The sequence below is a fragment of the Muntiacus reevesi genome, chromosome 1, assembly GCF_963930625.1.
Source record: "Muntiacus reevesi chromosome 1, mMunRee1.1, whole genome shotgun sequence".
Classification (NCBI taxonomy): Eukaryota; Metazoa; Chordata; class Mammalia; order Artiodactyla; family Cervidae; genus Muntiacus; species Muntiacus reevesi.
The window spans coordinates 142,963,707-142,978,500 of NC_089249.1; the positions used below are offsets into that span (position 1 = coordinate 142,963,707).

The window sequence follows — 14,794 nt, forward strand, 5'->3', positions numbered from 1 at the left end:
TAGAAAAACTTACTTTGGCATAAAAACTTTCTATAGACGTGTACAGTACAGATCATGAATTCTGCTCTCAAATAAGCATATACCAAGTATATATACACATATACCAAGTGGATATACACATTTCTTTCTAGCATGCTAAAAATGTAGTTGAGAAATTTAGGAAAAAATGCTTAAAAAGGTAATGTGTTGCCAATCCTCCTAAAGCACCTATTAAAAGCACAAATATTAAAAAAAATTAAAACAAAAAAAAGTGCAAACATAAGCACCACCACTCAATCCATCATGTTGATGAGAATTTTCATGAAGGTTTCACTGATGGCTCAGATGGTAAAGAAACCACCTGTAATGCAGGAGACCCAGGTTCGATCTCTGGGTTGGGAAGATCCCCTGGAGAAGGGAGGCTACCCACTCCAGTATCCTGGCCTGGAGAATTCCATGGAGGGAGAAGACTGGCAAGATACAAACCATGAGGTCTCAAAGTCACAGCTGAGCAACTAAGGCTCTCTTTTTCAAGGCACATTTAGACATAGGACCTTGATGGCCAAACATTAAGAAATGACTTCCTTGGGAGTTTTGAAGAACATTTCAAAGTTTAGTTAAACTGATCAAAAATGATTAAGAATTTGGCTATATTTTCTATTTCTGTGATGACCAATAATAATTGTAAGAATAAGTAAGCCAAAGATACAAAGATATGAAGCTTGATTCCTTTCATTGCCTTATTCAGGTGGAATCAACTTAGTGCTGAAAAAATGGAACAAGGAATGGACATTAATATCATCACAATTCTTTGCCTAGAACCAGACAGTTCAGGGTTCAACAAACGTGACACTCTGTGATGCTGCCTGAGGGGTAAGTGACTTGGGCATGTAATAAAGCTGAAGACATTTTTTTTTTTTTGGAGCAGTTGAAAGATATTATACTGGTCACTCAAATCAAAACTTCCACCACAGCTCACCAACAAAGACTAGATTAAAAGCTTGGCCTTTATTGCTGACCTTATAACCTAATAAAATGCTTTGAATATTTTTTGGCGAAGCATTCACAAGTGGTCGTATAAATGTATAATTTGACTGGCTCATTCTAGCTCAGAACTGTTTCTCTGGAAGTGTCATTTGGCAGGGAAAATCTGGCCAATATTCCTATTAAACTCAGTCTCCAGAAATAAAAGTGATGGCCTCAACAACTTTCTCAATATCATAAGAGTTTAAGGGTGGATTCCAGTAAATCTAGAATTTCAAACTGCATTAAAAAATGTGAAGACTTTATTCTGCTTCCCTCTCTCAATTAGTCTTGATGGTATAAATGTAGCATTAAGTCTGGAAGGGACCTTGCTGCAAGTACAGTGCACAGTAGAGCTGACCATAAGGGGTGAGGCTGCAGCCCACTGGGTATGGGCAGGCTATAAGCATGCAAAAAATACACTTAATGCCCCCTGCCCCTGGGACAGCCAGACATCTGTCTACCTAGTTTGTTAAACAAATATTATTTTCTGTATGCCTTGATATAAAAAAAGGTTGAAATGCACTGAATTTTAGTGGACTAAAAAGCATATTTTTTAAAACTATGCAGAGTTTTTCTACTGTTCAGAAATGCCTATGTTTTGAACAGCTGCCTTCCATTATAAAATATAGAAAAATAAATATTGCAGGACTTACTGGTGACATTTTTGCTTCATACTGCAATATAAAATACACATCCTGTCACTGACATCTGTGTATCAGAGTTCTAATTCCATACCAAATGGATAGTTGATTACCAGAAAAAACTCTATGATGAAATACTGCTCTTTGTAAATTCAGAATCTCCAACAGAACATACAGTGCAACACGTTTGAATTTTTACACGCTATAATAGATACACAGACCATTTGATAGTCCCTCTAGAATGTTTTTATAACCGACCTACTCTGTGTTGGAAGTGTTTTATAGACAAAGTAACTAGCTCAGAAGGGTTAAGTAACTTGCCTCCAAATTAGCAAAACTGGTAAATAGGGAATTAAGGAATCAAAAATAGGTCTGTTGGACTCCACTGTATACTCAAAGAACTCAAATTTGACCAGGAGATTGAAATCAGAGAAAAAAGGGAAAACTGAAGCTAATAATTAAATTTTTACAAAGTTAACTTCCTTTAAGTAGTAGTAGAATAACAGTAAAAAATATGTTGGAAAATATTAACACTTGGAGGCAAAAGCTTGATCCACAGATCTAGAGACTATTTTTAAACTTTTTGAATATGTAAACTAAAGCTTACTCTTGGAGTCGATGACAAGCTCTGAACGACGAACACCACAGGGTTTCCTGCATTCTTAATGGCCTCAACTGCTTCTCTGTGCGAAGCATTCTGCAAATCTACTCCAGACACCTAAAAACACAGAAGTAATTTATTTCAGTTAGCAAAGGAGCAGATCTTGTGGATAAGTTAATTCAAGTTCATGCATATTATCTAGTTATGAGAATAGCCAGAGTTGAATGAATTAGACAACAACCAGAAAAAAATATGACTGGCACATAAAAAGCTTTGCTGTCTTAGGAGACCACGTTTAAGAAAACTAACATCTTACCTTCAAGAAAAGTAAATAAGAAAAATATCTTAATAATAATGGCTGAGGTTAAAAATAATTATGCAAAAATAGATAGCTTAAGCAATAACTGAACCTTAAGAAGCTTCCGAGCTTACAATGTCAACTCTGCCACTATTAGAGGACACAATTCTGAATGGGGGTAGGGGCTGGGGATCTCTTTGGACTCATCTTCTCTCAGTTACACTAAGAAGAAAGGTATTTTAAGCAAATTGCCCATTATCAAATTGAGTAGTTGAACATTTCTCAAATTATGTTCAAAAAAGAAGTATGAAAACACCCATGGGTTCTTTTACTAAAAGAGTTTTGCATTCAACAAATTTGGGTAAAGTGTAAACATCTCATTATACAAATCTGAGAAAGCATAACTTGTGAACATGCCCATAGCCTCAAAGAACATTCTATTTATCAAGTGTACTTATTTAACAGAACAAATTCTTCAAACTCATAATGTAAGGAAGCCTTGGTAAAAGTTTAGGTGGTTCACAATCAGAGGATAATGACAATTTGTGAATATTGTTTTGCCACAAGGGGATCAAAGAAATAGGAATGTAGATGCAAGGGAATCAAGGTTGGTTTTTGTTTTTTTTTAAGATGAGATATACTACAATAATGATGATGCAGAGGAGAGGAAAAATGAAGGTAAAGAAGAGTGATGACTGCAGAAGCAAACCCTTGGAGAGTGAAGATGGAATGACTTCTGCACAAGTTAGACAGACTCTAGATAGAAGAAACACAAATAGTTCATTTGTTGCAACAAGCACAGGTAGAGAAAAGGATGTAGAAGGAGCAAGGGGAAGGTCCCTTTCGACTCCTCCTCTTTTCTCAGTGAAATAAGAAAGAAGTACCATCAACTGACATTAAGACAAAGGAAGGAAGCACAGGAGGTCTGAAGTAACTACCTAGAAGAATGAAACAACTTGTTAAATACAGGACAGCAGGACAGAGTCAAAGACCCATTTGAGGGGGCTGTCATGAATTTAAAATGAGACCAGACAGTATGCATGGAGTTTTTTGTTTGTTTCTTTCTCGGCTTTTTTTTTTTTTTTTGCTATTTTACAACGTTTAATTTCAAAGGCTTCAGAGTGTCACAATTTCTTGTTTGTTGGTATAACTTTGTTGGCCCAAATCAAGAAAGAGATCACAAAATGAGCAAACAATTGCACTTAACTAGGATGTGGTTGTCCCGGAAAAGTTCAATGAAAGGAAGAAGATCAAAGGAGTTGGAAGCACATGCACAGGAGTGATAGGATGATGTCACTGCATCTGAGCAGAGTGAGGAAGAACATGAGCATGCCAGAAGCGGAGGGACAGAGAAGCGACAGCACGAGGGTAGGAGATGGCAGCCCTGCGTGTTAGTGATTTAAATGGAGGTGAGTCTAAAGAACAAAGAAAGAGGAGAGAGCACAAAGAGGTGATGTCAGGGAGGCAGCTGAAGCCACCCCATGTAAAATCCAGAAGGCCATGGCAAGGACTCTGGCTTTTTATTCTAATAGGCATCCATGAAGATTTTAATGCTGTGAAAAGCTCTTTTCCCATCTGAATTGAGGAAGGATATGAATAATAATAAGTGAAAAAAATAGAAAAAATTTACAGGGATGATTAAAAGCTGTCACGACAGTTTGATGAAGCTTCTTTTGAAAAACCTGATCCCTGAAATATTCAACAGTAAGAAAAGTAGAGGCTACATGAGAACTACATCCTCTTCAGTAATAATCAGCTTTTTCCCCCTGACAGAGATTATACAGTGTTAAATGTGAATCACTAAAGCTGAGAAGTGAGGAAAAAGTTAGAATTCTGTCATATTACTACAGAAAAATAATCTTAGTCTTTCTCAACTTTAAAATTATAACCTAAAAAAAATGTCCATTCACATAGATGAAGACCCATTTAATTTAATTTAAACGTTCTCAGACCAATACAGTATACTAACGCATACATATGGAATTTAGAAAGATGGTAACGATAACCCTATATGCAAAACAGAAAGAGACACAGATGTACAGAACAGACTTTTGGACTCTGTGGGAGAAGGCGAGGGTGGGATGTTTCGAGAGAACAGCATCAAAACATGTATATTATAAAGGGTGAAACAGATCACCAGCCCAGGTTGGATGCATGAGACAAGTGCTCAGGGCTGGTGCACTGGGAAGACCCAGAGGGATGGGGTGGGGAGGGAGGTGGGAGGGGGGATCGGGATGGGGAATACATGTAAATCCATGGCTGATTCATGTCAATGTATGGCAAAAACCACTACAATATTGTAAAGTAATTAGCCTCCAACTAATAAAAAATAAATGGAAAATAAATAAATAAATAATAAAAGGAAAAAAAAATTTTTTTAAGTCTGTTTTGTAAAAAAATAATAATAATAATAATTTAAATGTTTTTGTTTAAAAAGCTCTTTATACAGACCTAAACCTTTTGTGCAATTATTTCAAGACAGAAGTGAGTATTAAACTTCACTAACAAAACAACTAATGCTTTTCATAGAAAAAGTAAACAAATGACTCATTATGCTTCACAGAATATATATTAGAGTGTAACATCTCGGGTCTGTTGTGAATCTGAAGAAATATAAATTATTAAATCTGAGATAAAACAGTGGGTTTTTATTAGTATGTGTAAAAGTGATGATGGATTAGATGAGAGAATACTTTTTATTCACTGACAGCAGAGAAAGATGAGAAAAAATTCAAAAAGGTTAGAAAAAATGAACAATTCAATTAGAAAAAAGACTTGAACAAACATTACACCAAAGAGGGTATCAGATGGCAATTAAGCACATGAAAAGTTAGGGAACTACAAATCAAAATAGCAATGATATCACTATGTACCTATCCAGAATGGCTAAAATGAAAAATAGTGACAACACCAAATCCTGGTGAGGATGCAGAGAAATTGGATCACTCTTAACTACTTGTGGAAATACAAAATGGTGCAGCCATTCTGGAAAATAGTTTGACAGTTTCTTAACACTAAGAAAGGAACTTAACATACAACCCAACAATTATACTCTCGGGCATGTAGCCCAAAGAAATGGACACATATTTTCACTCAGGAACTTATATACCAATGTTTATAGGGCTTATTCATAATGGCCAAGAACTGGAAACCACCCAAACATCTTTCTATGGGTGAATGGTTAAACTGTGGTACCTCCATACCATGGAATACCACTCATTCATATAAAGGGATGAACTACTGACAAATTGAAAGAACTTCAAAGAAATTGCACTGAGTAGAGAGAAAATCTCAAAAAGAAACAGAATGCATAATTCCATTTATGTGACAACTGTGAAATAACAAACTATAAAAACGGAAAACCAGAATAGTGGTGGCCAGAGGCTAGAGATGGGGGAAGTGGAGAGGAGTGGCTATTGAGGGGTCAGACAAGGAGTCTTGTGGTGATGATTCAATTGAGTTTCTTGATTGCTGTGGGAGTTATGCAAGGTTACACATGTGATAAAACTGTGTAGAGCTATAAACACATACATACATGTGGTATATATATAAAACTGATGAAATCTGACTAAGGTCTGTGAATTGTGCCAATATTAGCGTTTTGTTTTTGCTTTTACTGCAGTCATGTAACACGATGTTAACATTGGGTGAGGCTAAGTGAAGACAGTACATGGGACTTTCTCATACATTTCTTTGCAATTTTCTATAATCTAAAATTACTTCACTATATAAAGGAGAAAAGCTAATTTTTAAACATTATCTTTTGTATTTTGTTCTAAGTTCATATGTATCAGTAATAAAATTAAAAATAAATGATTTATTAGATGAATATTATAATTTAGATTTTAAAAAAGCAAAATCCAGTTATACATTGCTTAAAAAATACAACTAAAACAAAATCACAAATAAGTATGAAAATGAAAAAGCAAAACAAAAACAATGTACCACACAAATGCCAAATAAAAGAAACCACACCTGCCCCAGAAGCCAGAATAACCCTTTTAAAAAATATGTATGCGTTCATAATTCTCTAATGGATTCCCATGCATTCAGAGTAGACAACCTTCTGAACTCTATTTGACGTGGCTTCCCATTACCTTTTCTCTTTCAATTTCTCTCTTGTTCACTCTACCTATATTAGCAGTGTTAGACCTCTTTCTGTTCCTTCAATACATCCAGGCAAGCTCCCATCTCAGAGCCTCTGCACTTCAGTTCACTCTGTCTGGAGGCATCTTCCCCTCTGTGTCCACATTGTTCACTTGGTCATTTCCTGTATTTGTCCCAATATCACCTTCCATAACAAATCTATTCATTGCAACTGCTGCCATCACCACTTGTCATTCCTTATTCACCTCCCTGTTATTTTTCTCAATAGCTACTTATAACAATCTAACTTTCTATATATTACTTATTTTGTGTATTGTCTATCTTCCCCACTATCATGTAAACACAATAAGAGAAGGGATTTGTGGTCACTTTCTTCATTTCTTTATCTCCACTGTGTTTGAAATTTTTTTACAATTTCACAAACATAAATATAACCTCAAATTTGTATACACAGAACAGTTTTATGCAATTCTTTAATCCTCACAATGATTATATAAGTTTTAAAATCTTGTTTCTGTTTTGTTTGGAAACTGGTAATAAAATATGTTTCATAATTTGTCAAAGAAAAGAAAACAAATAGGACAATCTAGACTTCAATCCATGATCGCCAGAGCACTTTTCACTCTGTCAGAGATAAAACACCACAGCTGACATTTAGCATCATAAACCATGAGTCAAGGACAAGCAGATTCTGGGGTTAAAGATATTCAGTATGGTATCATCCAACAAACCCAATGCAAAGAAATGTATCAGATTTAGACCTCTCAGTGCCTTTGATGTATCCTTAAAACTCCACTCTGCAAAGCCTGCCATGCGTAAAGGATGGATTCACCACCCCACAATAGTCTTCCACTTTTAGGGTCAACTCTGGGAGGACAGCAGAGTTACCCCATTGCCATACACAATTCAAAGTTTGTTAAAGACTGTGGGAGGAGCATGAGGCCCACATTCTGCCTCATTCTGTCAACTTGTGAAATTGTTTCTTCAGCCAGCTGATGCTTTTTGTTTTATCATTTTAAGGGTTTTGCTAGTGGCTCTGATGGTAAAGAGTCCATCTGCAATGCAGGACATCTGGGTTCAATTCCTGGGTCAGGAACATCCCCTGGAGAAAGGTATGGCAACCTACTCTAGTATTCTTGCCTGGAGAATTCCATGGACAGAGGAGCCTGACGGGTTATAGTCCATGGGGTGGCAGAGTCAGACACGACTGAGCAACTAACAGTACTACTACAGTTCAACTTAAGAACCTCATAAAATTGTGTAAACCTACAAACTAAGGCATCTGAATAAAATATACCAATGGTACACACATATTTACTGTTTTACAGTACATTTCAAACAAAAACAAAAATTTAACATTATTTACCTCAAGTATCTTATCCCCAGTTTTAAGAGCATTTGTTTTTCCTGCTGGACTGTCTTCCAAAACTTGTTTAATGAATATACCTTTAAGCTCCTCTCCATTCTTTAAACGTTTTATGACAGTTTGTCCACCAACAATACTAATACCGAGAGATACATCTGGTTCTCTAAAAATCTCAACGCTGTAAAAACAAACAAACAAGAAAACAGAATTCACTCATGAACAAGGTAATTTGTTGTATCGTCACTTTGTTGAATATGTATATATTTGTGGCTCATTTTATATAAATACATTTTCACAAATGTTATAGAAGTTATACCTAGTTCCTAAATTGTAAGAATCTATCACTTCTATAGAATGAGATTAAATTCTATTAGATTCTTATGAAACAATTTCATGGTATATGTGATAGTTTAAATTCTGAAGATGATTTCTAAAACAACGAATACAACTCTTAAGATTGAGAAATTTAGCTAGACCTTAATATCCCTATCTCCCATCACCATATATTTTTTGATGAGTCCTTTTCATCTACATCATATGTAACATTAGCAAAGAATGAATTGAGGAAATAACAAGTGAGTGAAAAAAAAATCAAGAAAGTCACATGTATCATTTTGGCAAAAATGCATGACCCTCAGAATTGGAGAAGGAAATGGCAACCCACTCGAGAACTCTTGCCTGAAAAATCCCATGGAGGGAGGAGCATGGTAGGCTACAGTCCATGGGGTTGCAAAAAGTTGGACACGACTGAGTGACTGCACTTTCTTTCTTTCTTTCAGAATAAAATAAACTTGTCACTGACACACTCACTGCCCATACTGCTATTCCCAGTCAGCCAGGCTAGCCTGTGGTTCTTTAAGCGGAGGACAGATTTTTATTGCTCCAGAGACTGGAAAGGTTTTCTTTTCTTCCTACCTCCACGTCATTTTCATAAAGTGTGGAATAAAACTTGTCCCTCAAAATATTGTGAATTTTGTTCAAACAGCACAGACATGGCCTATTGGCCTATTAACTCCAAAAAGTAGCTCAGAAAACAGCTAAGAGTTTTTAAGCCAAAACTCAAAAGTTCAAGAAAAAAACAATGTGGGTGGCATGATAGAATTAATAATGAGTGAAGATAGAAAGAGCAGCTAATGGAAGACTTCTATAATCTTCATAAAGTGCAGCCCTGGTTACTACCTAAAACAATGAGAGTATCCACAGGAGGATGGGCCCAGCACACTCTGTTAGTGCAAACAAGACATAAACTTGGACTAACATATGAGGAGGAGGGGGCTATGTAACAGAAGCCTCAACTATTGCTCTTGTTTGCTTAAAAAAAAAAAGAGCTTTACCGCCTTCAAGACAGCCCTACCTGCCTTGCTTAGTGATACAGTGAGAAAGTATATTTAGTCCCTCATAGATGGACATCTATAAGTTCCTTTCTCTGAAAAAGTGTGACAATGATTTTCCTAATATTGGTTATAGTCATTCTGCGTGGCTAAAAACCTCCAGGTGTCACAAAAAACTGTGGAAAATTCTTCAAGAGATGGGAATACCAGACCACCTGACCTGCCTCTTGAGAAACCTATATGCAGGTCAGAAAGCAACAGTTAGAATTGGACATGGAACAATAAACTGGTTCCAAATAGGAAAAGGAGTACGTCAAGGCTGTATATTGTCACCCTGCTTATTTAACTTATATGCAGAGTACATCATGAGAAACGCTGGGCTGGAAGAAGCACAAGCTGGAATCAAGACTGCTGGGAGAAATATCAATAACCTCAGATATGCAGATGACACCACCCTTATGGCAGAAAGTGAAGAGGAACTAAAAAGTCTCTTGATGAAAGTGAAAGAGGAGAGTGAAAAAGTTGGCTTAAAGCTTAACATTCAGAAAACTAAGATCATGGCATCTGGTCCCATCACCTCATGGGAAATAGATGGGGAGACAGTGGAAACAGTGTTAGACTTTATTTTGGGGCTCCAAAATCACTGCAGATGGTGACTGCAGCCATGAAATTAAAAGACACTTACTCCTTGGAAGGAAAGTTATGACCAACTTAGACAGCATATTCAAAAGCAGAGACATTACTTTGCCAACAAAGGTCCATCTAGTCAAGGCTATGGTTTTTCCAGTGGTCATGTATGGATGTGAGAGTTGAATGGTGAAGAAAGCTGAGCGCCGAAAAATTGATGCTTTTGAACTATGGTGTTGGAGTAGACTGTTGAGAGTCCCTTGGACTGCAAGGAGATCCAAGCAGTCCATCCTAAAGGAGATCAGTCCTGGGTGTTCATTGGAAGGACTGATGCTGAAGCTGAAACTCCAATACTTTGGCCACCTCATGCAAAGAGTTGACTCGTTGGAAAAGACCTTGATCTGGGAGGGATTGGGAGCAGGAGGAGAAGGGGATGACAGAGGATGAGATGGCTGGATGGCATCACCGACTTGATGGGCATGACTTTGAGTAAACTCCGAGAGTTTGTGATGGACAGGGAGGCCTGGCGTGCTGCGATTCATGGGGTTGCAAAGAGTCGGACACAACTGAGCGACTGAACTGAACTGAAGACAAAATGCAACTACAGTTTAAGCCAATATACATGTGAACTATGGCAATCATTAGAGAATGACTGACACTATTAACTGAAGAAAAGAGCAACCAATTGCACTGTCCTATTGAGAAAGCCAATAACGTTATCAACATACATTCTTGGTGGTCCCCAATGGCTGAAGTTTGGAGTTTCTTCTCCTTCACCTTCTTCTCTCTCAGGTAATTCACTGAGGAGAAAGAAAGGAAAAAAAACATACACACATGTAACTTATAACACACTCATTATTAAAGGTTCTTGAAAAATTTTATATTATACAATCTATATGCAGTTTAAAAGTTCTTAATTTCTAGCTTTAAAAATATTTACACCAATAGTTAACTATCCATATGAAGATATATTGCTTAAATGTTCAAATTAATAAATATCCATCCAGTACCAGAAGATCACTGGTTACAAACACTTTCATTGGTGACACTATAGATGCTATTTTCTAAAAATCTGTGTTTCAATTTGTATGATTTTACATTTGTTTTTCTATCAACATTTAAATATTATAAAATATATTTCTTAAAACTTGGTGAGACTGATGAGCTAACCATCTAGTATAACCTGACACAAACAAGTGAAACGACTAAACAGTAAACATGATTGCTCTTTCTAGATTTTTTTGTCTCTCTAACCCTAAATAATGTCCCAGTCATTTGTATTCTGTGAATATTTTGTGTATTTCCACAGTATTTTTCAGTTCGCAGAAATATTTGTTAAACAATACAATCCTCTCACCACCATCATACTTCCACCCATCAAATTATGTTAATATGGAACTGCCTAGCGGGATGCTGAATTATAGAGTAGTTATAAAAGTAATGCTATCTAATAGGGTAGAGGCACTATAATCTATGACCTGGAAGAGGAGTCAGGATTTCTAAGCTTCAGTCTAACCTGTACCACAAAATAGGCATGGGCCTTTGAACCACCAAATTAAATAACATGTGTGATACTGCCAATCGTATTACTCTATATAAAAATGTAGGTACTACTACTTCCATTTCATTTTCACAAAAACCCCTGTGAAGTAAGCACAGCAGGTCATATTACTATATTTTCCACATGAGGTTCAGAGAAGGCTCAGATGTACTATACAACCTCTCCACAGTATCCAAATCTTTTCTTCAGCATGGAGTTTCAATGCTCCATCTTCCTCTGAACTCTCAAATAAGTCCTATAAAAAGCACAAAACTCCAGCTACTTGTCACTCTACAATTTTCTAGGATACAATGGTTTAAGAATGATTGAAAAAAAGAAAGTGAAAGGATCTAAACAATCTGAAAATCAGTTAAAGAATTGAGATCATTAAGGATCACTAACTTCTCACTCACTGCAGACAATCTTCGTGCTTTAGCCAGTTTACTTTTTATGATTAAAAGCATCATAAAATTCAAGGAAAACAACTTGGCAGATAATTGCTGGTTACTTATCTAATGCCCTCTCTCCCATCTTCCTTACCAATATAACACCCCTTTACTCCAGGTGGCACTATGCTCAGCTTTAAAAAAATAAATTTTCTGGACTTCCTCTTAGCTAATGGTAACTGTGTGCAAGAGATCAGCATCAAGGAAGCAAAAGTCCTCGGATGAGACCTGCAGGAAAACTCATTAAGTGGAGGGAGAATCAGCTGACAGGAACCTTTTGCTCTATGCTCTTTCCCTTCTTGCCTGGAAGGCAGAGGTGATTATTGGCGATGGAACATCCATCTTAAAATCATGAAGACACAATGAGGATTAAAGCAATACACTGATGAGAGCACAGCAGAAAGGAAGAAGGTGTCCAAGACCCTGACAGGACTTCCTCAGGACTTTTTACGTGAAAGAAATCAAGCCCCAGTTGAGCTAAGCCACACTAACAGTTGGCAGCGGGGGGCAGGTGGGCTGCGGGAGTGAAGAGGGAGGTTCAGTTTATAAGCAGCTGAATGTAATCACTAAATGATATACCCATGATTCCACCAACTTAAACCTTCATTTTATCATGTCATATTATTATTTTTTGCACATGTAAATATATGTTCATCGGATAGTGGTAATCATAGCATAAATTTTCACATTTTGATTATCCCATAATAGTAACAAGGATTAAATGAAATATTACTGGCATTTAACTAAGGCTCAATCAATATGCATTTCCCTAAAATTTTTTCACTTGAATTTTCACTTGAATATTCAGATATACACAGTAGCTCGCCAGGCTCCTCTGTCCATGGGATTCTCCAGGCAAGAACACTGGAGTGAGGTGTCATTTCCTTCTCTGAAACAAACATGTATTTAGAGTTAGAACTTTCCACCCCACCCCCACCTCTGGAAAGGGGCTAGAAGTGAGTTCAATCACCAATGGCCAATGATGTAATCAATCACGCCTGCATAATGCAGCTTCCATAAATCTCTCCCTACCTCTGAACAACAGGGTTGAGAGAGCCTGCAGGTTGAAGAAGACATTAAAGTGCTGGGAGGGTGATGTGCCCCAAGAGAGCATGGACACTCTTGCATCCCACACACTCCCTTCCTCGCCTTATGTATCTCTTCCATTTGGCTATTCCGGAGTCATATCCTTTACAATAAAGCAGTAATAGTGAAGCACTTTCTTTAGTTCTATAAGCCATGCTAGCAAATTATTGAACCGCAGGAAGGTGATATGAGAATCCCCAATTCATAGTCAGTTGGTCAGAAGTCAAATTGGCAACCTGTAATCTGTGCCTGGCTTCTGAAGTTGGGACAGTCTTATGGGACTGAGCCCTTAGCCTATGGGAGCTGCACTAACTCTGCAGTTAATGTCAGAACTGAAATGAATTGTAGGACACATTGTCCAAAGAATCAGAAAATTGGTTGGTGGGTGAAGGAAAAAATTCACACATTGTATGGGTAAGAAACAGTTCATGAAATATATTAAGAAAAAAATGTACATATTTTTATTATGGCACATGCATAATATCATTATAAGAATTAAATTCTTAAATTTAAAATTAGCTAAGATAGAATGGAAGTCAAGTTCTCACATTGGTATGGGCTATATGCTTTTCTTTTTAAAAACATAAAATAAAAAATATCCTAAACTGCTGACTCTCACATATAATATTAAGTGAAGGGAGAAAAATGTTATCTAAAATATGGAAAATTTTAGTTTTCTTTAAGAAAATCTGTAACAAAAGGATTATTCCATTAGATAGACTTTTTCAAAGTATATTATTATTTTTTAGAAAATTGATGAACATATTCTATTCACATTATTTCATACCTAAAATGAGATAAAACTTTCAAAACCATAGTGTGATTAGTTTTAGAAAGAAAGTCACAGGAGATGAGCAACTATCCAAAATAATGTAGTCACTTTACACTGATGAATGCATATACCTTTTAACCCAAATTAAAATTTAATGGAGAAAGTAAAATACTTTTACTGCACATATTAAGATGCAAATTTGCCCAAATGTACTTGAATCTTTCACAAGAGAATTCTAAACTCTAATTTTATAATTTGCACTTTGATTAAACATGGTCAATAGCTCAATCAGTTAGAATCTCAAATCTTAAAGTAATTGAACTTTTGCCTTTTACATTTAATCAGAGTTTTATAACCACTTTTCCTCTAAATGAATTAACCATCGAATAGAAATAATGCTTTTTATTTCAGTCCTTTTTAACAAATGCCCAAAGTTATCATTCTTTACAGATTTGGGAGGAAAGATAAAGTGCCCCATTAATGAACAAGTGGATATTAATAGTAAAACTTCATCATAATATACAATGTCTTTGAGATTAAAATTTTCTACATCATACAAAAAACAGATGAATCCAGATAGCCAAGGTGACCTTTCCTTTTTAATATATATTTTTTTTCACATAAAAATTCTGTATACTAAGGCATATAAGGGTCAAGCAAACTCGGCACACCAAAATGATGTAAGCAGGAAGAATTACAATTGTGGCTAAGTTATCTTGAGATTTCTTTTTCCTTTTAAAATACAGACTCTTTATGGCAATTTTCTGAGACACACTAGAGGGAATACGAGCATTTGGAGCCAGGCAGAATTAGGCACTAATGTTTTCCAAACTAGTAGGGTTAGTTACACAAATATTACACTATGACCTTGAAGTTACAAGCAAACTATTACCTGATACCAGTATACATAAAGAATTAGTCATTTTAATGGCTGAGTAATATTCCATGGTGTATATGTACCACAGCTTCCTTAT

At 36.2% G+C, this 14,794-nt stretch overlaps 1 protein-coding gene across 6 annotated transcripts in view; it reads right to left on the reverse strand.

Annotated features, from left to right (window-relative positions):
• PATJ (PATJ crumbs cell polarity complex component) overlaps positions 1-14,794 on the reverse strand; it is a 358,862-nt gene that overhangs the window by 221,142 nt on the left and 122,926 nt on the right. For all 6 annotated transcript variants that reach the window (XM_065911864.1, XM_065911863.1, XM_065911866.1 and 3 more), the window contains exons 23-25: positions 10,705-10,776; positions 8,019-8,196; positions 2,254-2,364 (exon numbers count right to left, since the gene is read on the reverse strand). In XM_065911864.1, coding sequence (XP_065767936.1) covers positions 2,254-2,364; positions 8,019-8,196; positions 10,705-10,776 — 361 coding nt within the window. The remainder of the gene's footprint in view (positions 1-2,253; positions 2,365-8,018; positions 8,197-10,704; positions 10,777-14,794) is intronic.